The sequence below is a fragment of the Halictus rubicundus genome, chromosome 18, assembly GCF_050948215.1.
Source record: "Halictus rubicundus isolate RS-2024b chromosome 18, iyHalRubi1_principal, whole genome shotgun sequence".
NCBI lineage: Eukaryota > Metazoa > Arthropoda > Insecta > Hymenoptera > Halictidae > Halictus > Halictus rubicundus.
In genome coordinates, this window is record NC_135166.1 from 3,561,736 (window position 1) to 3,588,755 (window position 27,020).

Below are 27,020 nucleotides of genomic sequence, written 5' to 3' on the forward strand. Positions count from 1 at the left end.
GGATGGTAATCTACCGTTCGCCATTGTCCCGAAGAAGAAGTACCGGAGAGTATAAGTCTTTAAAAATGTATAAAACAAAATGGATAATGTACGGAATCTTTTTATTTCGAATTTTTATGATGTCCCGAATATTCGAAACGGGGAAAATAAGTTATTCCCATGAAAAGGTTTCTTTATCCGCGTGAAACATTTTTCTTCGAGGCTCGAATAACAGTTACGCTACCGTGGGCTACATAAAAACAAAAGATACCATTCACGCCTAAGTTAATTTGAATTTTAATCATGATTAATTATCCCGAGCAAAGAAGCTACCCATTCAGGTCAATGTTCATGAAACCGAAGCATTGTTCCGCGCTTCTTTCAAACGCTATTATTTACTGCTCCTTGCAGCACAATTGCTTTCCGCGATCGCGTAATTAATTTTTTCAGTACAACACGAATAAAAGAGGCGAACTGATTGAAGAAGCGACGCCACGCAAACATCTATTACTGTTCATTTCTTCTCGTTTATATAGTGTCAAAGCTGATTAATAATTGTTATCTCTTCTATAAGATAAACCGCTTTTCCCATGTTTTTCTAATTGATCAAGCTTGTTGTTTATCGAATAACAATTCCAAGCTTGTACCAACTCGGTAGACGATTAAATCCACCGCTAGAGATAGCGGTTTTTGATTTTTTTAACCTATGTGCCCCCCTTTGCTAAAACTGTAAAAATATGAACTTAGTATCTCACAACTTCTACGAGAAATCGGCATTTCAAAATTTCGACTATTTTTTATAATTCGATTTCGAAGCTAAAAATTCTGAAAAAATTCATAGACGTGCATTCTAATACCTAAAATATACCTGACTTTTCTCAAAATTTTTAATTGAAGAGGGTAAGAGAAATTATGGAAAACCTCATTTTCTTTGTCACCCCATTACTACCCCCCATGTCGAGATACAGGGTTGAAAATTAGCACAAAGTATTTTCTTCGAATAAGCTATCGAATGACCCAGAAAAATTGTATTTTGCGCAAAGATCCGCAGTGTCAAGTTGATAAACACCAAGGGACGGGAGCAAGACAATAAACATTCGAACGCTGGTTGCGTGACTTGATGTACCGTTGCGGATTCTAATTAACCCTTAAATGCATGAGTGGGGTCCGCAAAGGACCCCAGTGTTGGATTTTGTGTTAACATTTTTAGCCGCGCCATTTTTAGTTTATAGAAAGTTTACAGAAATAAATTGTTGCTGTAATCAAAGTTGGCAAGGAATTGGGTAAGTGTAACCACTTAAGGGTTAAAGAACAGCTGTCGGTTTTCGAATAACCTCATCCGGCGAGGATTATCCTGCGCGCAGGGTTTCTTTTATTCGGCAGAGCGGGCAGCCTTTGTGCACTAAAAATAACGGCCAGTGCGTTCCATGGACACGGTTCGGTACTCTTTTAATTTTCCCCATTTTTCCGAGGGACTCCATGAAGTTTCCATACACTTGAAAGTTCAACGGTGCCGACTTACGGAATGCAAGACTCTCTTAGAGCGAAAACATCCCTCTCAAACTTTTCCGTTATTATACGTGTTGCGACGAGAGTACGTACGCCGCCGCGCCGTCAGCGCTCCGCGCCGGCGATCGATATAGATATTCCGGAGCCGCAATATCATGTCATAGTTCCGTCTTTTACGAACCAACGTAAATCACGATTTACTGCCACTGTATACGCTTGAGACGATATCACGGTGGATACCGTCCTCCCTCGTCCACTCGATATTCTTCCCTCGACGTTTTCGTTGAGTTATCGCGTAGATTGGCCGGCCATTAACTGATCAATTTAATTCCATCGATCTCACACAGAATTTAAACGACTCGCCATACTCGATCCGAAAAGTATCTGAAAATTTCGATATTTCGAATAATTTCGCGAATAGCCCGCTTTAAGGGGAACTCAATAAAAGCCTACATTTTCAGTCGATACAATGTTACTTGACCTGAAAAAGATAAAAATACTCCTAAGTGCTCATAAAACTTTTTATTTCCCCCCGGTCTCTGCATATACATCGCGAACAGTGTAGACGTATAAAATCTGTAATCCGGTAACTCGTAGTTTCGAATCTGTGTAAAACATTTAGGGAAAATATTGTCTGAATGTATTCGCGATAGATTGAATCAACAACGGAATTTTTTCTAGCCGTTCGACGAAAACCACTTTTATTCGAAAGGTTATGCCAGCATTTCGGACAAACGAATCAAATTGATTTTTCAATTGACCACCAATCATCGAAACGCTATTCATAGAAGTGCCCGGTGTATCGCAATGATTTCGGTGGACTAAAGCTTTGTCGATGTTCTGGAACCTAAATTTTCGAAATTGAGACGATTGCCGTGACAGCTATGACTAGTGCGACGAGGCTTTCAGTGAAACTTGATCTGCAAGTAGTATATATCAATGAATGGACACACCGTATTATAATATTTTCATTATACCTCGCGGAAACTTGTCGCGAAGCAACGGTTTGACAGCGAATTCAGTTAAACTTCTCATTCTCATTTTTGTGTAACTTCGCAGTTAATTTTCCTCCTTTGGAAACTATTAATTAACATTTTAATGCTCGACAGGCGTATTAGACGGAAAGTTTTAACTCGGTTACATTTTAATTCATCTGATAGCGATTTATTCAATACGCCCTGCGACTTACACGAAAATTTATACTCGCGTGAAACTTCGAATGACTTCATTCAACGTCACACAGAAAAAGCAGCGGACGAGCAAATAATTCACGACGGAGCGAGAATTAATTATATCCAAATGTAATTCGACACAGATTTACGAAAACCGGCCGAATATTCCAGAATCGTATTTATCGAAAGCTGTTCAGGTCTATTGATTCGTGCATAACATTCCCGGTGTTATGTCACCGAATGCAAAAACAATGCGTGACGGGACGTTTCGCTTAATAAGGGCTCGGCGCACGTGTCAATTATTCTCCGTAAGAATACGAGTTTTGTACATGTGTTTGCTAAAGGTTAAATATCTTGTGAATAAGATAAACCACTTAAAAATAGCCTATTTTAATTAAATCGACAATTCTTTTTTTTTTTTTACGTCAATACTACAATGAGACTACACAAAACCATCTGCGTGTCAAATCTGTGCAAAGAAAAAAAATGTGTCCTTCCCATATATACAATGTTATTGTTTACTTCGTGGGGAGTATTTTCCGGTAACCTCTAATCTATAAAATAATAAATAGAAAACACCTACTTTGACCCTCGTCAATGCCACGAATGTGTTGTTGAAATTCCCATAAAAGAAAAAGTTTGGTAATTGGATCAGTCCTCCTGTTCGATACATGTCACTGGCCAGACCCGTGTTTCGGACATACATCGAGTATGTGTACTGCGTATATATGTATGGCACCGAATCCACCAACGAGCGTCGAATAAGTTAAAAAAAAAACATTCGCAGTATTGTCATTTCTCACGTGAAAACAAAGCAGAATCGCTACGGAGAGAAATTCGATCGACAAACAAACACTGTCGAATAATGAATGCAAACTAAATAGAGAAATAATGGTAGACAGTGATACGAACCCCTGTGCGAGGACGGTGGCGAACGAAATTGCCGCTCGAGGACACTAGTTCGAATTTCCTTGGACAATTGTTAACAGTTGTGTCCGACTGCGCGATAGCACGGAGACTAATGTGTTGGGAAAGACGGAGCGGAAACGCGTTTCGCACCCAAAAACTAGCTGAACGTGACGGCCGAGAGGGGATGAATGGACCCAGGTACATCGAGCATATCTGGGTCAAGTGGTTGCTCGTAAATCGGTGGCTAAATGAAACGTTGAAAACCGACCTAATGCATCGTGCCGGGGCGAACAACCACTCTTTATCAGGTTGCACCTGGAATGCACTCCATTTCTGTTCCTCCCCCTGTCTCTACCCTTTGTTCTCCTCCAACTGCCTCCACGGTTTGTTCAGCCACTACGTCACACATGCGCTATCCTCATTTCTCGATGAAAAATATTTTGCCTCGCGATTTTCACTCGGTACAGCTTACTTTCCCCCGTCGCATTCAAATGTTTCTGCCTTTATTCCGAATTATTTTCCCTGGCCGAATGTCTGGCAATTTTTAATAGCTCCGGACTGATATTTATAAAATACGTTTATCGGTATTTATAAAGTACAGAAAAATCCCTTTAAGTTTATTTGTAATTCCCCTCGAAATCTGCTGTAACACTGTGGTTACTCGATAACTGTCCACAAAACGGGTCTGACGAGGGACATGTATCGGGTAGGAGACACCATTCTTTAGGAGACCACGGTTCGTGGCGCCTCACATATACAGGGTCATCCGTTTGTAAACGGCCAAACGTCAACCAGCTATAGAGGACCCCAAACGAAACAACTTTCACCCCTAACACTTTTTTTGATTCGGTCTTGATTTTTAGATAATTGCAAAAACCCGTCATTTTTTGCGTTCACTTAAGATTAAATATATTAGGACTGCAATTATGTATCTTGATGATTTTTCCTTTGATTGGTTTAAAACAAATAGGGGCATCTTTTTTATTAAGTCAACTTTTTTGTATGACCTTTGGATCTTGGTTTTTTTGACATGGGGCACGCCGTGGAGACTGAATGAAGTAACTTCGAATAAAAAAAAGGTGTTAGGGGTGAAAGTTGTTCCATTTGGGGTCCTCTATAGCTGGTTGACGTTTGGCCGTTTAAAAACGGATGACCCTGTATAGAGTAAATACTGTGCTATCTTTTAGCAGGAGATCGTTTCAAAGTTAGTTTTAAAATTAGTCTCGAATGATGACCTTCGCTTAGACTCGTTAAAGTGATTGTTGAAAAGAATTCTCCTTTCGAGAGACTTACATTGCACGTGAAGAACTATACGTTGACTAACTGGAGGCGGTACATCGTTCGAGGCGATACACAAATATGGCCCCATGTGCAGCCGACTGATCTTCACGATGTGCAACACCTCGCCGTTCACGACGTCCACTGGAACATAAATTAAACAACAGAATATTAGACTTTAGAATAAACCCTCCAATTAGTTATCCTTGCAACAAATTCCCCGACGGCCACGTACAGTTCCCGGGGTAAATCTCGCGGGAGTTTCATTGAAATAGTCATAGTTGAATATATTATTTCATACATTCCCAGGCTGCGTATCATAATTAACTTCTGACCCTCTCCTATCTCGGAAACATTTTAAACACATTTTAGCGGCTGCGGACTTGTTACATGCAATCTTACGAAAATATATTTCAATGCGCAAATATTTTAACTGTGCTGAACAAGCGAAATTACTCGTTTTACTGCGTACGCTTATTCGCTATATTAATATTGCTTGCACGTTCAATGGAACAGAATAATTAGAAAATTGATTAAGCCATAACCGGGTGAGTCAGCAAGAAACATTATCTAAAATACCTCGGCATCTATTGATTGTTTAATAAATTATACGGCATTTTAAAGGACGCATTGAGAGATATCAAGGCGACCTTGAGTTTCTCGAATGTTCTGCAAGGTCAACTCAAGGCCATCGTATTCTGGGTCACCGAATTCGTCCTTCCATCGGCGACAACTATTGGAAGCTCAAAAATATAGATGACGATCTAACAAATGAAGAAGGTGAACGACCAAAAAATTTACTTTTTACCATTTCAGTGATGCTAACTTTAATCGATAGGTTTTATTTAGAGGAAATTATGTTTTTTTTTTAATTACTGTTTATGAATCGGACATTTCATATGCAGGTGTTAATGTTGTTTCCATGAAACCGACTAAAAAGCGAATCAAACATATTCATATTGAAAGAAATATTCGGGAACACTTTTCGGAGGAGGAACGATGCCACAAACAATTTCGCCGCGAGTAACGCGAACAATACCAAACGGGTGGAGAAATTTGACAGTTTAATATATCTATATCCAGCTGCTCATTAATATCTGTCGTAGAGAGTAATTATTTATTCCATCATACAATAACCGGTTCCACTTCCGCGCGATACAACGGCATATAATTAAATTACAGTAAACGATTTATCATTCCGTGCAGTCGCACAAACTTGCAAAACTTCCAAGCCCCGGGTTTTCGCGAAACTTTCGGCGTGTTTCGGGGGAGACTCGTGGTTGGTCATCGGTTGTAATAAATTATGCAGGTGGGCCAGAAATGAGAGAGTCTGCGCGCGGATCGCAAACGAAACGCAGTGCCTTCCGGCTGTTTTACATCAATAACTTTTTACAAAACCGCGGCCGAGATGAAAAAAAAAAGAACAGGCCGAACCGTTAAAAACAATTAGGGGAAACTGGGACAGCATACGAAAATATGATACCGTAAAAACTATTTTTCTGCGGTGCAAAACACGGTCGCCATCTGCGCAAGTTTTGCAATCCTGTCGACAACGGAAGTCGGAACAGTGATAGACGTCAATTTTGATGTGCTTTTAGTATGACATAGCTCACCGGCGACGTGCATTTTTTTGTGTCTCCCACATAGTGTTCTTGCGTATAGAAAACAGACTCATAATAATTTCAGTTCAGAAAATCTCATAAAAACATCTTCGAATTCAAATAGATTCATAGTGGAACATAAATAGGTAGAGGAACATAAACTGTCCGAAAGTAATTATTTAAAATTTCTTTACACATTTATAACCACGAAGAATTACCTGTTTCCCATTATTGATTTATACACCGCACGCTGTAGCACTTGATTTACCATAATTAGAGAAGTTTCTTTCGGCAAAATTACATTCCGCCCGTAAAAACCTCTTCATTAATGGAAAATACTTAATCGAGAAAGTAACTAGCCCACTTAACGTCATACGGTCGCTCACAAAAAGATATCGAAATTGTATCGTGTATTATTTTGGTTCTCTTGGTAATTAATTATTCTCTTACATTATTTCGTCACGTTCATACATGATGCTCATCGAAGCAAGTGAGATTATGTACACAATTCAAATGAAAGTTTAGACGACAAACTCGAAAAAATATTTTCGACGATGTGCACCGAATTTTTACTCCAAAAAAGTACAATACGCGAGGAGACCAAAAAACAAAAACGACTACGTACAAAAAGAAACAGAAGCACCTCGAAGCACCGTCTGAAAATGAAACGTGAACTGGAGATTATCAGAAAACCTAAGAAAATGAGGTCATTCGATTTGCCGGCGTTCTGAATAATAAAATAGAGAATTGGCCACGTGCGGACGATATTTGCACGCGTTGTGCTGGTTGCCTCGATTGAGCCAGTTTGCGAGGCTAGGGCAATGAAAAAGAAAAAAAAAAAAGAAAAAGCAACGTTTAATTTCCTTCTCCACAATTGACCTGAATTTTTCATCGCGAGCGCGAATTACATGTGCGAAGGTAAACGCTAATACATCGTGTAGAAAATGGAGCGTACCGAAATAATTCTGGCGCGTTGCGTTTTGAAGGAACCGCGGTAAATTAGCCGTGGCCCGCCGTTGGCCAACGAAGAAACACAAAACGAATTTCAAGTATTCCACTTGAAGGTACACGCGACAGCAGAGACGCATCGCGCTGTATTACTTGATTCAGGGAAATTCCTTGCACTGCCCCCCCCCCCCCCCCCAGCCACCATTACCTAGACATTACCGTCGAAGAATTGTGGCAACGTTCTCGCGATACGACGTGCTCTTACTTTTATCGAGAAAAACGTTGAATCGGTTTTCCATCGCTCTCAGACATTTACTCGAGTCTAGTTTCCGGCTGGTCTGAACTTATTACGACGCCGCCTCTATCTTCCCCCGACGAAGAAGTTGAGGAACCTACAATAACCGGACTCGTAAAAACGTGGCAGCCACATATTTTATTACTAGACAGGGGATCTTTATGCAAATCCGCATCTTCGTAGGTTATTCTATAAAAACTCGAGTCGGGGAAAAATTCCTTTTTCGCCGACTAAAAGATGCCGAAGGGCCGAAATAAAACGAAACTTTTTATTCGTCGGTGTACACCACAGTGACTCGCGGAACATAAAATGTGCGCGTTAACAAATAATGGTATAACTATTAGGTCGCTGCGCAGTGAATTTTCCACACAGAGGCATTAAACAAACATTACTGTTCCACAAATGAAACTTACCGAAACAGGTAATTGCTCAAATTTAAAGCGTAACTTTTGAACCAGTGGATTCCTCGCCTTAGAACTTCGATTTTTGACATTTTCTCGTCAAGATGTACAAGGTCATCTAGTAAAAAGTTGAAAATTTCTGGGTTGCCAAGGTGAAGTTTAACCTCCCTTCATTGTAAAGGGTAATGAATCCCGAATTAAGCTACTATAAATGTAAAATCCTCTGGATTACAATAGATATTACTTTCCAAAGAATGTAAATGGTTAATGCTGGTGGCCGTTTCATAATTACCGAACGATGAAGAGTCGATTCGATCTTCGTCCAGCGCGTAAAAATTCGAGGACACTCGCGCCTCTTATTGTCCCGAGGAACGTGGGCAGGGGTGAAGGTCACGCGAAGAATAAAAGTTGCCGTCGCGTCGCGCGGCGAGGCATAAGAAAATGGCGTGAATCGCTGTTAGCCACGCCGCCGTGCGCGCCAAACCTATCTATTGTTCCGCAAACAATGCACAGCGGCGAGAGATGCCAGTGGCGGCTGGGTAGCACTTTCCGAGGATTTTAATCAAGTAGTCCCGCAGGTCTTGCGCTGGAACTATTCCCTTAACGGTTTAGCGATAATCTTTAATACTTTCGGCTTAATGGGAAGCTACAATATGCCACCGACTCGAGCGAATTTCCGCCAACTTTCTCTAACAATTGACATTCCGACGTTCATCCGGGCTCGCAAAAATCGATCCGATAACGCCACGTTCAAGCCGTCGTTGACCCGTTTACATCCGACGGGGAAAAGAAAAATTCGCCCTTGTCGGGAACACTTTCTTTTTTATCAGACAAAAGCGCACATTTTTGACAACATACAAGAAATATTTCAATCGTAACTGTTCCCTAAAAATTTTGTTTCAAGTAGCTCAACATATGTTGTACACACTGCTTCAACTCGATTTCTTGTTAAATCATATTTTTATTTTTGTGTGGCCATACCCCTTAACACTAGATTTACGGGACCCGTCAAAATGAGGGATTATAATATTTCTAAATTGTGAATATTGAGATTGTAAAAATGCATCCATGAGCAATTCATTTAACAATATATATATGATCTAAAAAATGGCTACAAATTTTCATAGATTCATTCATGTTATTTTTATAAAGTAATGTAATATAGTCATTTCTAGTGCTCCGTAAACCTAGCGTTAATCAACTTTGATCTGCGATCCCAAAATCTGATTGTCAGCTGAACTTAAAAATTTTCAGCGATTCGTGTCTTGACGAGAATTGTCATCCGGCACAAAAATTCGAGTCAAAAGTGGAGAGTAAAACACCCCCCACCCGGTCCCCTATAACTTTGCGTCGCTCTTTCAATTGCGCCGTGAAAATGGCTCAAAATCATGCAAATTTTTAGTGTGTGCTATCTTTTTGTCCCCGGGGCGTGTAAGAAACTCGTTCAAAGAAGAACAGCAATCTTCGCGAGTTCGAAGAACCACTCCAATTCCTTTTGTAGTTTAACGGGAGGGATGGGGGGGGGTGTTGAAAAATGCCGGACACGGAAATAAGTGGAACAGAAGATTTCTAGCCGGTTGAAATACCGGCGTCAAGCCGGGCGATTCAGAAAAGCCCCGGATCCCGTCGCATTAAGAAAAAGAAAAGCGCCGGTTTGCCCCGTGAACGTTGAATAAGGTTGATTCCAATTTGCCGTGGCGAAAAAACGCGCTGGAAGTTTTCATAACGTCCGAGAGACGGCGAGGCGAGAGAGACAGAGAGACAGAGAGAGGGAGAGAGAGAGAGAGAGAGAGAGCGGCGGACGATAACGCAGTGTCTTTCAAAGTCCATTTAGCCCGTTTAAATGTTAAGCGGCGCGATAAGGGCGCACTGAAAGGAACTGCGGAATAAATTAGCGGCCATTCACATCGATGCGGTTCCCACCACTTTGCATAACATTTCCCGCATGCTTCTTAACGTCGTAAAAATAAGCAGACAGCTTACTCGAAGACGAAGTGGGCCGGGGCCCCCGGCTCTACCTATTTGGGAATTAGCACCGTGATGTATTCCGCCCCATAAGCGGCGGGTTGGACGTCGATATTTCATCCCATTCCCTTACTCCCCACCGGCGTATCCTTAAGTGCCCTTTTTCGCGTTATTACCGCCCAGATAACCCCGGCTACATTCATTCACCGGGCGAAATCCTCGCGCCGCGATCATTGCGGCTAATGTTCCTGCGTGTGTGCGACGGGACAGATGTGGGGGGTGGGAGGGGTGGGGGTGGGGGGACAGCTGTATCGTGTCATAATTGTTCGAGCCGGCTCCGTGCGCGCGGCGAATTAACGCGTTCGCACATGCTAAACGACAGTGCTCCGAATTCTGGGAATCGTCTAATCTATTCTATTAAGCGAACGACGAAGTTTCAAACATGCTAAGTGCCGAGTATCTGCCCGAAAATTCGTGTCAGATCGAGCTGATGCAATTATTGAAACTGAAACGGTAAAATCGATCACGGTCCAACGGTATCGCATTAGAAATTAACTTTTAAATCTGTTCGGAGATTAATCGCACCTATAACCTACCCTATCAATACCGTCACACAACGACTCAATATCCAACGAATAGACAGAAAGACTAATGTGGGGACAAAAAGTACCTTAGAAAATTTGTTCAAAAAAATGTCTGAGTGAATCTATGCTCCCGGAGACGCTAGATCGCGTCTAAGGTAACAAGGCCTTCTCGAAATCGATAGTAGGAGATGCATGGGCGCCCAGAGGAGCCGAGAGTCATCTCGGAGAACTCTATCCTCGCTCAATCAACCGAGGCATCTTGTTTGCACGCAATTACTCCGGTCTCCGTAGCGCGGCGCGGATAAAAATTTCCCGTATACTATAGCAAAGCGAATCACACCGCTAGCAAAGACAACAATGGAACTGCTCGCGGATAAAGAGAAAACGAGGGAGAAGGGACTGGGTGAAGGGAAGTTGGAACCTATTCGCCTCTACCTTTCGACGCGAAATTTGCCAGACAATATTGATCTTGCGTGGAACACTGACTTCGCCCTCGTGCCTGTTCGAAAGTACAAAGGAACCTCAAACGGCAACAAGATAAGCTCGTCTCCACGCTATGAGGATCGACGTCGGCGGAGTTTGGCCGCGAGTTTAGCTCTCATCTTTTGATGCCGGGGTTGCGCGAACAGCGAGTACACCTTAGATTCGATTGTGTTCGCGCGCGCGCGCCGTCTATATCGATATCCATGACCTCCCCCTCACCATCCCCCCGCGCGCGTCTTTCTCTTCTTTCGATTTTCCCTTCCGGGACAGGAATTCGCCTCGCAGGTTCCTTGTTTTCCGGTCGCGTCATATTACGTCGGCACCGCGCGCATGCAAGACCTCGCAAAAGTCGGTATTACAGCCGGGAACAAGCGATTCCCCCGGCGAGGGTGAGGGGACAATGCGAAATAAAATTGTTCCTTCAACGGACTCTCACTTCGCGAACACCCCCCACCCCCCACCCCCCTAATATCGTGAAGCCGTAGTAATGTGTCTTTATCATCCTCGCGGCGAGGAAACACGACAGATCACTCGGATGCGGATCTCCGACTGAATATCTCACGGAGAATAATTTTTTTTTTAATTGTATGATTAAGCAATTTATAATCGTTTTGTCAGACGACAGTCCTCGCTAAAGGGAACAATTTTTCTCAGGAAAGATTTCCGCTATCTGTTGTAGTTTGTGAGCTGCAACGCAAAACTATTGCGTGAAAATACAAACGAATCTTAAACTGCAATGCGAAAGCTGCACTTTTCCGAATTTTTACAACCAGCATCTTCGACTTAAAAATCCGAATTAATTGTAGAACGTGTGTCTGGGTGCTTGGCATGTGTGAGATTTTTTTCGGAATTTTCGCATGTGACTGAATAGGAAATATTTCTATTCGATCACTCCGAGTGAAAATGTCTGCATAGGTACACGATATGAAACGGGTGCAATTGGTTGAAAGAAGGTAAATTTTTGAGAACGTGCCAGACGGATTTGTAGGTAGCGATTTCTTAATTGGCGATGGTTAACAGTCAGTCAGAAAATGTTTCGGAACGGAGGAGTTTCAGAAAGCTCGAACCGGTCGTTTTCCGATTCATTTTCCAGCTTCCATGGCGTCCTTCCAATTCGAGGCTCCTTTGTTCCCGTTTTTCGCTCCGTGGGTTTTTTACTCCTTTGTCAGCTTTTTGGACGATTGGTGGGAACGTAAGAACTAAATCTTCCTCGCGCCCACCGGTATCTTGATCCTATTCTTTAAAAACACACCCCCGGACTCGCCGGAGTTTTACAAAATTCGATTTGCTTTTTCATCTCTCTTGCCCATTCTTTTTCACTTTTCCCGAGCTCGCTGGAAACCAAGGGAATGCCATTACGGCGGCTGCTGTGTGTATGTGTGTGTGTGTGTGTGTGTAGACGTGCACAAAATTGTACGAAAGTCCTGTACAATTCCATTACCATCAATTCGAAAATTTTTAGATCGCGTGACGCATTGACAGACACCGGGAAACGCTTCGTTCAATCGAAAAATTCGAGCGGATTTCCGACACCAATAATATCGAAATTCGAATGAAAAGAACCGATGCAGGTTCGGCGCCGAATCTTTGAAGTTCCACATGAAAAAAACGACGAATAAAGAATAAAATGGATCAAAGAAAATTTTATTTTCAACAATTGTCACCTTCCCTTCATAATTCTAGCGCCAATGAACAGCTGAGATTCTCCCGATTAAAATGAGTCCAAAAATGGGATAAATCGGATTAATTTTACCGATTCAAAATGGAGCGGGTCTTCATTGTGGGTACACTTATGAAAATTTAGGGAGTGGGGGTCGCGTTCAATGCGTCGGGTCAGGTCGGAGAAAGTCGGGCGGACCCGGAGTCCCTCGAAGCAGTGGAGGGGATAGGCGAACTGGCTAAGATCGTGTCGCTCCATTAGGCTTAGATCGAGACTTTACCGTACTATAGTCGGTCGGATGGACCCTTCTGGTCGTTAACCGTGCCCCAGCGTTGGCGCGCGAATCTGAGGCGGACGCCAGTAATGATTTAGGATCGAGTTGAAACGCCATCAGACCATACTTTCCTTGTGGGTCGAAGATGTCTGGAGACCATCAGACGGCAAGCGATGGTGTTAGATACTCCCCGAGGCCCCGGGGCAAACACCTAGGCGAGCAACGCGCATTTCGCGCAGTGCGTGACACATCCACCGTCGTAATATTCCGTCCAATTACGCCAATAATCTGACGCTTCGATCGAATGACATGTCCCTCATATAATAGCAGATGCGCCCTTCCATATATGCATGTCGAACGATACCACCTCCTAATTAGTCGTTGATGGCTCGGCGAGCTTTGCAAATTGATTAACGTTTTCACGAATGCCGGCGTGCACGTTCACCAAGATACACCGGGCATACTTTATTAATGAAACTCGTTCTTCACCGTTGATGCGATTACATTCGATCCGATTGATCGATCCGACCTGATGACGTATTACGCGTTCATTATACCGTCACTAACGTTGCAAATGTAAATTGTGGTTAGTCTGCGGATTTGATGCACTTGTGATATAAAAAAAAAAAAAAAACAGTGAACATGTTATCGTATTACTTTTAGCTCATTAAAATTATTGGAAAATTATTGATCCACTGTTCAGGGAATGATTTTTAACAGGTTTGAAGTGGTTTTGTTTTTTTTTACTCATTTTCTAGCGATTATTCCTTGCATATGTATTTTTATGTTTAAACGAATATCGTTTTAATTCACGTGTCCGCGAATGATATTGTTTGCTTCGGACAATAGTCCGTTTTCTCTATGATAAATCAATCCTCATTCAATTCTAAATCCGTTATTGTTAATGCATGACATTCGAAACACAGCCGGATTAAACTATTGTGTAACTAACTTTAATGAATAATGCCATTAAATTATCTGCACCGAGAGACAGAATACGCGCAGAAACTGTTCGAATAACAATGAATACAATGTGTTATTTCAATATTATATGTCGGTTTCATACTTTACATTCGTCTGTACGTTACTCTATTTCACAAATAAATATTTGAACAGAATAATAAAATACGAAAACGAAATATTTGAATTCGAACAAATAAATAAATGTTAATCAAAGGTTTCAAGTAAACGTTTGATTACGGTTCATTTTCGCGAGACCATTAATGATTTCAAGTAATTTAGCTCGTTTAATTAAGCGAGTGTATAATTCGATTGGACATTGTCAGTAGTGCGGGACTATTACTAAATAATCAATGCAAATGTAATTGAATAAACCCACACGAAATACGAGACTGAGTGAATATCGAATTTTGCGAAATCGGAGCCAAGCAGTCAATTTTTCTACAATTAGCACGTTTCGGATAACCATCGTACGTGATTAAAGCTGATCAATCGGAATGATCTTAATTAGTATTCATCACATGCTATCAGTCTTCGTAAAGAAAAATCTGTATCTCGATGAATCTCCTGCAGTACAATTTTAGAAAAATATGAATTTGCATAAGCGCGGATAGTCAACGCATAAATCGCAATAAAAAAAAATATATATATATACAAAGGGGGATGGTTCCTCGTAATCTCCCGGCCGGTTTTCATGAAATCATAATGATCATTACGTTTCTTCGATTGTTCGCAAGCGAGACAATCGCATAATGCGACGAAGCATCGTTCCTTTTTTTTTCCGGCGCAAAAACGATTCGACGCATACATATTTATCAGTGACAGTTTATACGGCAAAGTTAGGATGAGACGCAAGCTTCGAAAGCTTTCTCTGAGCGTCTGAGCCTGAGTATACCTCGAGGGCAATGAAAATTTAAATTAGAGCAGAAATTAAATCCGGCCTTTATCCGATATTGAGAAAATCCTTTGAAACCGACAGACTGTCTGACGTTCCGCTTCCCTGTACATCTTTGCCCGCTAATGCGTGTCTGTGTTCGTGTATGTGCACGAAAAGAGAGAACCAGAGAGCGAGAGAGAGAGAGAGAGAGAGAGAGAGAGAGAGAGAGAGAGAGAGAGAGGGCGGGCAGAGAGTGAAACGAACAGACAGAAAGAGAGAGAGAAGGGTGGGGAAAGAGTAGGAGGAGAGAGAGAGAGAGAGTTGTGGAGAGCCGGTGTCGTACTTCTCACCCTATCCATAATTAGTAATTAAGAAAGCAATTAGCATCGATCGACACAACTTCCAGGTAGAGGGCCATGTTTTTAATTTGCAGCGCTATTTTTAGAACGGTACCATGATAAACAAAAGCCTCTAGAGTAAGATCGACTATTTACGATAGTCGATGATAAAGTATCTGTCCATAAAGAATACTTCCCCGCTTCCTTCGTGTTACGTCAGACACCGTATCGATCCATTCTTTAATTAGGGCTACGAAAACTATTCCATGTTGAACCGTTGAAATGCAGCGGAATTATAAAATCATACTGATCATCAGGATTTAATCCGAGGACTGTTGGAATTGCATATATTGGACCATAGATCTTTATGCAAAATCAAAACTTTCTACTCCACGGTACAGAAGTTAAATAAAATATTTTCTATTTCATTAAAGCTTGAAAATAATTTCAGCATATTTTCAAATTCTTCGAATATTTTTACTGCTCTGTGTTTCTCCTAATTTTTCTTGAAGAATATAAGGCAGATTTTTTGTTGAAAATTTTTAGTTATGATACTTGCCCCTACCTGCACCGTGTAAATAAATTGTTAATTCTCGTACAGTAAACTTTGTCTGAAATAATCAGTTTGTAAATTTACTATTCCCAATGTAAGATGTAAATTTCGATCCACTATTTCAGACCGTTCGATAATATGGAAAATTTATAAATTTTAGGACAATCCGAGTCTCTTAGGTTTCGCATAATTATCGAACGGGGACATTGCTATCTGACCCGATAGCCCCCATCTTCATTGATCTATTAATGACAGTTTGCCGAAACGCAATTCCTGAAACTAATTTGGGTAGGAATATCGCGGAACGGGTTGTTTGCCTGACACAGCACAAATTTCAATTGCCATTTCAAGTGCAACGGTGCCTGATTGGATCTTCGAAAGCTCGATTTGTCGAACACTTTCTTCAATCGAGCGTAGCTGGATAATAATTTATGAACAATTGCTTCGATGCCAAAAAAGAAATTGTCCGACTGTATCGAGACCTGCAAATATTGATTTGCACGGAGTTCTATACTGTTCTTTTATTTCTCCTTTTCAACAACATCCGGACTTGAGAACACTGATTTACGCAGAGTTCTATACAGTTCTTTTATTTTTTATTATAACAAGAGGCATTCACTTCTTGAACCGTGTACTCTAAACAATTTTACATGCTTCCGGATTTTTTTAAAAATCGATTTTGCAACCAAAAATTCCGAAATAATTCACTGTCGTGTGTGCTATTAGGCAGAACGTTCATAAATTTTTTCGTAATTTTTTGTTCAGCAGAACAGAAGAAATACAGCATAATTCGCTAAACACTGCTCACCCTATAACTATCCCTGTAGTGGGGGTATCGACTTGAAATTTGTCATAGAGGGTTGTCTGTGGGAGCCCTCGAAAATGCGATACATTCAGACGTATGTGACAACTTTGAAAAATTTTGTTGAAAAAAGATTCCTCTTTAGAACAACACCTTAGAAATGTACAATTTTCTTCGGTCGTATCATCAAGCTTTGAATGAAATGTGTGGAACATGTTTCTCGTTTTTGTTCCGCAAAACAGTTGAAAAAGAAATCGTACATTAATTTTTAAATCGACGGTAGTATAGAAATTTTTATTTCAGAAAATTCTTTAGTGTCCCACTGCATAAAGACTGGGCCGTGTGTGTGTGTGTGTGTGCTGCGAAAGCTTGTATCGATAAAGATATTAACTGCGCCACATGGAAACTTCAATTTCGCTTTCGCATCACGTCAAGTCAACGTTACGACGCGTCGCGGACTATTGACGTCGGCCGGCGGGTATTGATTGATCAAAATATTTGACAGTATATGATTGATCAAAACTCACCACTTTTGCCGTTATAATTCATGTTCTTCATGTCCTCCCGACGCCACATAATGTAGGGCTCCGGATATCCTGAAGCTTTGCACGTCAGCGTCACGTCTGTACCCTCGCGTACGACCATGTCCGAGCTGGTTTCTTTCCCGATAATGGCGGGCGGCACTGCAATAAAGAAAGAAATGCGAGAACTCAATAGATAATGTTCTCCCTCCATCTATAATGCGATGACATTCCTGACTACAGAACCACGCTCCCGCCGATGATCGATATTAACTTAATACTTTAATATTAATGTTCGCCTCGGAAAGTGGCATTATCATTCAGAAGGCAGCCGCCGACACGCTTCACGATGGAAAATGCCGATAATGATGAAGACATCAATTTTGTGAGTTACCAATCATTCTTTCCGTTTCGCGAAGAGTCACGATTACATTGCGGATTTTTCTACGAAATAAAAATTCTCCGCAAGGAGACTAAGGACTTGAAACAAATAAATTATTTGATCTCGATCAATTATAGTCTTTTCATCCTGGAATATCCTTACGGAATAATTTTCAATCTTTTAATTGTATAGGTTACAAGTGTGCAGAACGTCAGTGTGTGTGTGTGTGTGTTGATGCGGTCATAATTATGTTCAGTAAAATTTCATGAAATAATTATCTGCGAACGCGAAACTTTGCATCACCGGCTTAATTACGTTCTGCGTCATCGTGTTGCTATTTATTATAGATAGAAGATAGTATCGATAAACTGTCCTCGGCGAGAATTTGCTTAATCAAACGAGAGTAAGGTTTAAATTTGCGGTTAATTAGATACGTCTATAACGAACGCCGGTGAAATTAATGGAAATCACTAAAGAGAAATTGTATTCGCGGTTTGACGTAACGTATCATAGATCATGGAGGAGGCTTCGGTATCTAAATAATCCCCGAAGCAAGCTATCAAACATGGACACGGTGCACGGTGAAACTTTTAATATATCCTCCATCCATGATCCATCCTGGATCCAAAAAGTGTTTCGAAATTTCCCATTTCCATTTTCCTGGTCTCCGGGCGTGAAACAGGGAAACGAAATGTTCTTCGTGGACTCACCCACAACTTGCAGGTAACCCTGACGACTTCTCATCGGATCTGTGTTCACCTGACACATGTACCATCCGCGATCCACCTCCTGAACCTTCTGTATGTGAAGGTACCACGTGCGATGGTCATTGTACGACAATGATATCCGCGGATTTTGCGTGATGACGTTGTGGTGAATAGACAAGATGGTCTGCGTATCGACGCGCACCCACGCCACCTGGAACGATAATTATTTCAAGATTAGATTTCAAAATTAATACCAAGGGTGGCTGTAACAAGCTGGGAAGGTTCGTGAAGAGATTTAAAGGACTAAGAATAATTTAATCAATTGACGAATCAATTTCTAGCGTAACTACTGAAATATTTGCGCAATCATTACGAATTTTTTTTTTTTTTTTTTGTAGACGTTTATTTTAAAGTGGTCGCATTAACAGCTAGGTCATTAGCGACCACATCAGTTACAATTGAATATAACAGAGAAGGTTACAGTTATTTTTTACATTGTGGTGAATTGTTTTTCCAAGTCAAAGGAGCTAAATGGAAATAAACCTTAAAGTAATTTCACCGTACGCTCTGTCAATTTTCCTTCATCGATCAATCACTTTCTATATCTTCCATATTTGCCAGTTTTATTTTCCCGCGTGTTGCGCCGTCGTATGAAATATTTGTGCACAAAAATACCTCACGATCAAATGCGGAACGATTAAAATGATGGCTGTTAAAAAATGTCCGGCACGGATATACAAGTCACAGAGTGGAAGCAATTAAGTTTGTTTAATCGAATGAATATGTTATAGGTTCGATTAAACTATACCGGTGACGTGTTCGTCAATTTGTTTAGCCTGCGAGTTTGCGAGAGAACAGAACGGAAACGGGACTTAAATTTATAAATTTATTTCAACAAAATTTTATCTTCAACCTTTTCCCTTACCGTTCATGTTGCTTGGGTGTATTTTTTAACCGTTGTAACGGAAATAATAAATAGTAGTGCGAAAAGCAACACGCAAGACTGCGATTTGTGCGGCAATAGGGGAAATTGTTCTGTGCGGTGCTAGGGGTCAGCGACCCCATCCAAGAAAATTTTTACTTTATTAAAACCAAAACACCCTTGGACCCGTGGACACCCTTTTAAAAGCTAATAACTTTTCCCCAATTGGACGAAACTGCTTAAGGTTTTAGTAAACTAGAAAATGTGTACAAAGAACTTAATTAAAATTTACTATTGACCAAAAATGTGAAAAAAGTAATGGTCTCAAATTTTAACTAGGTACTTTAACTAAATATTAATTTTGTCCCCGACCGTATGTACATGGGGATAGTTCTGTGACTTTCATCGTCCAGATATTTGCGACATATATCGAGTGAAGTATACAGCTATAAGGTTACACCACCGAAAAGAAGAGAAAAATGGACGAACAAATTCGAAAATATAATGATCGTTCCCGAAGCCTGTGCAGGTCGGCGATACACGAATATATTTCGTCGCAAAGCGCGCAGAGACGTAGGCAGGTGTAATTAGCTTGATCCCGTTTCTTATTGTCAGTGGCGCTTTGCGATCCGAAGCTCGAAAAAAATGCTGAAACGTAAAGAAAATTCCAGCATAGATCGGGAAAGGTCTCTAACTTTCCGGAACTTCATTCCGTCCCGGCAGTTTATCGTTCCCAATTTTGCCTAAACTTTTGCGTTCAATTCTTTGGGAGCCATCCGAATGTAGACCGGGGCCGGGAAGTTTCGCAGGTGTTGGTTTCCCAAGGTAACCAATAAATTTTCCGAGCTTGAAAGTAAGAATTGAAAAGTGCAGTTGGGAGGGAAAGGGGGGGTGGGTGGGTGGAAGTGAGAGTATTTCGATGCGCAGTTTCACTTATAGAATTGTCCGTATGTACATTCTCAGCGTGTTCCATTCACGTCGGTTTTCGTTCGCGGGGATTTGGACACCATATATAACAACCGTTCCCTTCTTATCGCGTGCTTAATCCAATACACCGGGCTGGCTTGTATCCCGTATCCTTCGTAGATCTTCGAAACCTTCACGGGATACAGAGAATAGAAGGATAAGTATAAGAAGGCTTAGAACCTCCCAGTCGTTTTCTTTCCCTCGTCGTCGCTCGGGTTTTCGATGCGCGCGCCAGGCTTTTGTGGATCTACGGAACACGGCTCCAACTTTCACGAATGCGATACACGCCGATACCGCCTTCTTCTTAATATGCGGGGAGCACTGTAACGATCGATCCGAGCCCCGAACATAATGAAATCTTATCCTCTACTTCGAATATGAAAAGATGTTTTGCCAGATAAGTATTTCAATGCTCCCCAAATGAAATTAACGGAACTTCTATCAATCAGAGAATATAGATTCCTTAGAGTCCCTGTACAAATAGGTTAAACTTCGCCTTGGCAAACCAGAAATTTTTAACTTTTTAATATATAAACCTGTACGTCTCCAGGAGAAACTGCCAAAAATCGAAGTTTCAAGGCGAGGAGGACACCGGTTCGAAAGTTATGCGTGTCGACAGTTGAGCGATTACGCTCCGTTCTGGGACAAATTTATTCGAAATGTGGCGTGAAGTATTTCGGCGACAATTCGAGTGCCGATTAACTGACTCGAAAATATCGAACTTCTCGAGGCCGTTAAACTTGAACCGTTAAAGGACACCGCAGAGCATGTTTCCCGTTGGAAGTAGTTGCGTCTGGCAAGGATCAGCCGTAGAAATGGTAATAGGAGACGCGAGGCCTCCTACGCGCGCTAAGCACACCGTAAGAGGAGCGCTTGAACCGGTGTCGTTACAGTATTACTTTAATAATTCAACGTGACACGGTCCATGATGTATTTCCATTGGCGTAACGAACGCCGTAGCCGGCTGAAGTCGACGTTGTTACGAGTCAAGGATAGAATTACCAGACCCTGCCGCCCTGCTCGTTCCCTCGCCTCGCGTCAAATTCTCAAACGAAGCGTAAAAATGCTTCACTTAATGACGAGCCTTCGCCGAGTAGCTGACTTATCGGGGGACACCAAGACGGCACGTCGTTTAACAAAATTTCTGCTGATCGATACGAAAAGATTCCATCGAACGGCGACTTTTGCTTTTCCGTTTTTAACGCCGAAACTTTCGAGCAACACGTTGCCGCACAAAAACAGGTTTAAATGATTTTATAATTATCCGAGAAGAGTAGCTACAGTAATTTTGCAACGTGGACACGCGTCTTGTCCACAATTTGTTTCTTGAAATTCAATTCATCCTATTGCACATTTATCTTCGAACACTTTCATTATCTTCCATACCGTCATTTACAAATAAATCTTTGCTCACCTTGTACGTTTTAAGATTGTCAACGATACAGGCTAACAAAGCGTCGCGGCCTCTGCTAACTGTCACATTTTGGATTTCTTCAGCGAACCGGGGCAAGTCAGAATCTGGAAAAAATGAGAAAAGCCGTTGTTATCCGATTGTACATAACATTATTATAATGTGCAATTAATGCAGTGAATCGATATGTCAATTCTGAGATAACTGGCGTGTCAAACAAACCGGGAACAACAGACAGTAACACGAATTTATCAGAGAAAATATTACGGTTCAACTTTACCTGAGGAAACCATCGATTTTTTACTCTTTTAAACGTAATTCTGCAGATTTTGGCGAGAAAATGCAGAAAATCCAAGTTTCAATCCTAGGAGATCCTTAGTTCAAAAGTTACGCAATTTTTAGCGTTTTCGGCAGGTAAGGATTCTTTACCATGTAATTACGAAAATATGTTTAATTCGGGAGAGTGAAACTTGAAAGAAAATTGGATACTATTGCTCGATGAGTACCAACCATCTCAAGTGATCAATAAACGAATCCGTAGATTTTCCGATACGCTAAAAATCACTGGCTGAACAAGTTCCGGCTGCAAGGATGAAAGTTCCTCCGCTTAAAACAGCTTGGTAGCGCAACCTGCAACGAGTGCAGACTAAACTTTCATTATCCGAAGGAGCAGCATAGTCGAGAGGAAAATATCGCATCCGCTCGATGGTAAATACATATATCGTTGAACAATAGACCCGCTCCGGCAGAGATTGCGAGTTATTATCGTAAGAGCCGCATAACGAGTTCAGGATTCAGCCGGGCCGACCTTAAAAGCTTTTACCTTCGTTAATGTCTTTACGACATCCTGAGCACCTGAATTATTTATGGGCACAAAGAACCCACCGAGAACGAGAAACAGAGACGCCGGGGGAGAGAGAGAGAGAGAGATAGAGAGAGAAGAAACTAGAGGAAAAGAGAAAAGGAGACGGAGAACGAGGATGTGAGAGCTTCGGGATAAGACCATGTTGCTCTCAGCTCTTTTCAGAACGACGGCGTAGAATGCGGGCCGCCGTTAATTACGTTAGTCACAGTTTATTATGCAGAGAGGTCCCTCTGTTAATTATGATACTGAAAACAACGTGTGTGGGGAACGAATCCAGGGCGAAACGTTATGCTGCATCGGTCAAACGAGCGTTTGACGCAGCTTTTGCGCTGAAAATTCACAGACCTCGCACAGACCAAATTCACCTTCTTACAGATCAAACTCGCCCCCGTTTGCCAATCAAACTCACTTTGCGGAGAGTGAAGTAGCACGGCGCCAAATAACAAAGTACGCTCGAACGATTATGCGAATCGAAACTTCTACCCGAAAGACAATCAATTTGCGTTTACCTCGAGCAGTTCTTGCAAACTCTCAGGAGACCGGACAAATTAAACTGGAGAATATTAGAGAAGACCAGTGATACTCTCTATATATGTCGCCAAGGCCTGGATGACAGACGTCGCGGAATTATCCCCACTATTGTGTAAACTACACAATCATCTCAATTATTTGAAATAAATTCTAAAACAAAATAACATATTTTTGTTTAATGCAATTAGAATCTCAAAGTAGAGATTATTTTGCCATACATTATTTTCCTATAGATTATACATTATTGGACGACGCAGTCAAAATAGCTTTGAATCATCCGAATCAGAATTTTCTCATTTTTACGGATTCTCTTAGTGCACTACTCTCGTTGAAACAAACTAATATAAGCACAAAATAACATATTATTTGAAATGTACGGAAACTAAATCACGCGGAAACAATTCCTTGTAGCGTGCACCAGAATTTCCAGTTATAATAATTTTCAAATTCAGCTAACCGCGCGCGATAAGTGGTTCGGAGAGGCACCGTTTAACGAAGAAGTCTTCAGCTTCGTTAAAAGCGTTTCCTCGTTTACAAGATTTACCTGCGCGGCCAGAGATTATTAAGCAACGTTTTTCGAGAGATTCTCGATGCGACTGGCAAAGCGGACGAAACTTCGAGATTGATACCGTGCGCGAGAACGTTACGGGAAACAAACTTTCGGGGCGTTAATGTAATGTAGTCTAATTGTAAGAAAAAGTGACGAGGGGAAAGCTTTGCCAATTAAGGGCCCCGTTTTTTCCCCGCCTTTTTCCCCCAGTTTCTTCAGCCCCCGTTGCCGAGCAGATGACTAACAGCCCCCCCACTGTCTAGCGGACGGTGATGCTGACAAGAAAAATAGCGCAAACAGCACAACTTGGACGTTCATCTAACGAGAAAGCATTGAATCACCTTTTGAGCCGAGGGTTTCTTGAAAACACCGTTGCGGTTCTCCAGGAACGGTTAGGATTGATGAGGCGCGCTAAGAAAATACTTCTCGTTGAAACGCAGACGTACGGTTACAGAGCTTGCCACTTTCGAACGGTGGAAACGAAGATCTTTAATTTGCTTCGACGAGAACACAGTCGTTCTGATAGTTCCCGAACGGTTTTTCAAACAACACGAGTGCTATCTCGAACACGTTACCTACCCCGCGTTTAATGGCTTTCCAACGTCCACAATTCACTGCTAACAATCTCTTCGATTTTTCAATCGTGACGACAACAATTTCGATCGCGTACCAAGAAATCACTGTCATTACCGCACTGCTCACTGACATGCGTGAAAACTTACGAAATTGAAATGCCCGATTTGTGTTATATGGCTTTGACATCGTTTCTGAAACGGACCTGCAATAATGTGGAACTACGATTTTCGAGTGGCACTATACCGCCCTCGATATCTGTCCATTCACGTTATTAAAGACACAGCCATCGTTCTCGCTTTCATCGGTGGCGCCATAATTAAAGGTAAATGTAATTTTATTTACTTCAGAGCGGCGTTTAAATCTGCAGGCAAGAGCTTACATGAGAAATAAAAGGAAACCGGAGCGAATGAAATTGGACGTTTAGAGAACCGAAAGATAGGAAGCAGGAAATTGAAAGAGAGTAGCAGGAATGGTTACGTGGCTCTACGTATTCGATTCACCGACGCAATCCGAGATCGTAACAACGATACATTGTAATCCGAATTTCTCATTAGTCTCCCCCGAGCATGAGCTAGGAACGTATTTGTACGTCTTACGGCATCCACAATCTCCGACTCGAAGAACAGGTAGGAGAGCACCGCGATCGATACACCTGATGCGAATAGCACCTGTGCTTTCGAGCTTTAAATTCTTGATCGAGGAGCTTTGTAACTCCCCTCCGGGTTCCAACAATTTCCTTATGTAATTATAGCTTCTTCTGGTAATGGGGTGACGAAGAAAATCAGGTTTTTCTCTCGATCTATTCAATTTAAAATTCCGAAAAAAATCAGACATATTTTAGCTATTAGAATGCACGTCTATGAATTTTTTCAGAATTTTCAGCCACGAAACCGAATTTTAAAAAATAAAACAAATTTTGAAACGCTGATTTCTCGCGGAAGTTGTGAGATCCTAAGTTTATATTTTTACAGTTTTAGCATCTCGTCATGGTTGTTAACATATCATTTTTTCAGATTTTTCAGAGTGGGGGCACATAGTTAAAAAAATAAAAAACTGCTAATTTTTACCTTTCCTTTGACTCATATAATTAATTTCTCGATAATTTCTAAATAATATGCATCTACTTCAAAAAAAAGTTTCTTTAATCTGATCGCGTGCACGTTGAGTGCTGCTTGAATATAATTGAATAATAGATCATAGCGACTGACTTTACTATGTACATATACAATGTACATTATACTATGTATAATGATAGAATATAAGTTAAGGATTGTGTTACGCTAATGACTGAGAGAAACACGAGAATCGCATTATGTACTATAACGACTGAATAAAATTCGAGGATCATGTTTCTGTAACGACCGAACAGAATGTGTGGTTCCTCTTACTGTAATGACTGAATGGAACCCGAGAATAACTTCGCCATAATGTCTGAATGCGACGTGTCGCAGATACAAAATTACACGGTACAGTCTGAACCGTTGAGTTTCTTAAATTAATAAATTACATTCGACACTGAAATTGTTCTGCGAAATGTGAAATAAAGTTTATTTATTTCACTGGAAATCTGCGGCAGCTAAAGCGTACAAAATATATCCATTGTACCAAGGAGAATGATATTAAAATGAATATTCAACGTATTTACAGTTTCAGAATAACAATACAGTATGATAAAAACGCTAAAATATATTTGCAACATGGTCCACGGTAATTATTGATACTATTTCTGAAAATTTAACTTTCCACATTCTCGCTAACAAAGGAGTTTCGCGTGCGATATAGTTGCAATTGTACACTTTTAATAAAATATAGGAAACGGTGAAATTCTCATGCTTTATATATTTTTGAAGTTGCAGCCGGTAGAAAGTTCGAGCCCTTTTTTTTTAGAGTTTTCAGGGTAAACATTTTCAACTTTTCTGTTTATCCACTAAAAAAAAAAAGCAGAAAAAGCTACCTTTGAGGGGTGTTTCCAGCTTGAAGAGCGAAAAGCATAAAAATAAAAATTGTGCTCACAAAAATTGGCGAATTTTCGGGTCACCGGAGCACCCTTGTGAGCGGTAACTTGGTTGACAAGCCAAAAACGATAGCACTGGTGGCGTATACCTGTCGGAGGACTATGGTCGAAAGCGTAATCACAGTCTGCAAACGTTGCATCGTGGTCGACTGCAGCCAACACACTTGTAAGTTGGTATTACCCGCGCCATACAGCCAGATCTAAGTAAGTGTTACCCGCATACCTGCGGTTTCGAAACTTAAGTCAAGTTCTGCTGCTTCGGGCATGCTTTCCAAGAGGCTAAGAGTATCGTTGGTACACAATCTTTCTTCGGATTATATAGCCCTTTGTCACCGTATCTCACCTCGAGCGTTCTTTATCCTGCGGCGCCCGGTGCTCACTCAAAGAAACGAGATTCTTACGTTAACTATGTACATTACAACGCTCTGATTCGAACCCTCTGGGGCTGAACCCTCTTTCTGCAACAAAGCGAAAAATTCTACCGACATAAATACACCCGTGGGCAAATGATAAACTGAATTTTCGGTTTTTCATTACTACCCCCCACCCCCGTGCGACATACAGCCCTGAAAATTCGCATAAACTATTTTCTTTGGATAAACTTGGATAAATTTGTTTTGGGGGACACTTTCCCCCCTTATTATTTCAAATGTGTTAATATTTATTCGGGAATAACAGTATTCAAAATTGCGGTGTGAAATCAATTGTTTCAGATAGTTATTTCTTACTTTCGTTTCGAATAAAATTTTCCGTGTTGGGATTAATATTCCATAAATAATTATAAACAGAAATTGAGAGTCGAATATTGCCAAGTTAATGTATTCCCATAGATAAATTACACGCAATCGCGTGCTGTAGCAATTTGTACGAATTTACGGCTTAACTAGCGCAGCCGTCAAAAGTCACGAAGGCTAATTAATAGTTATTCGGCTGCAAATAAGTAACATGCCACGTCTGTCACAGCGGCGCGCGACTTCACGGCGCGAG

General features: G+C 41.2%; 1 protein-coding gene across 1 annotated transcript in view; it reads right to left on the reverse strand.

The window, feature by feature from the left end:
- LOC143362754 (neurotrimin) overlaps positions 1-27,020 on the reverse strand; it is a 131,804-nt gene that overhangs the window by 14,461 nt on the left and 90,323 nt on the right. Inside the window, exons 3-6 of the mRNA XM_076803175.1 lie at positions 21,501-21,604; positions 18,202-18,409; positions 17,116-17,271; positions 4,863-4,991 (exon numbers count right to left, since the gene is read on the reverse strand). Coding sequence (XP_076659290.1) covers positions 4,863-4,991; positions 17,116-17,271; positions 18,202-18,409; positions 21,501-21,604 — 597 coding nt within the window. The remainder of the gene's footprint in view (positions 1-4,862; positions 4,992-17,115; positions 17,272-18,201; positions 18,410-21,500; positions 21,605-27,020) is intronic.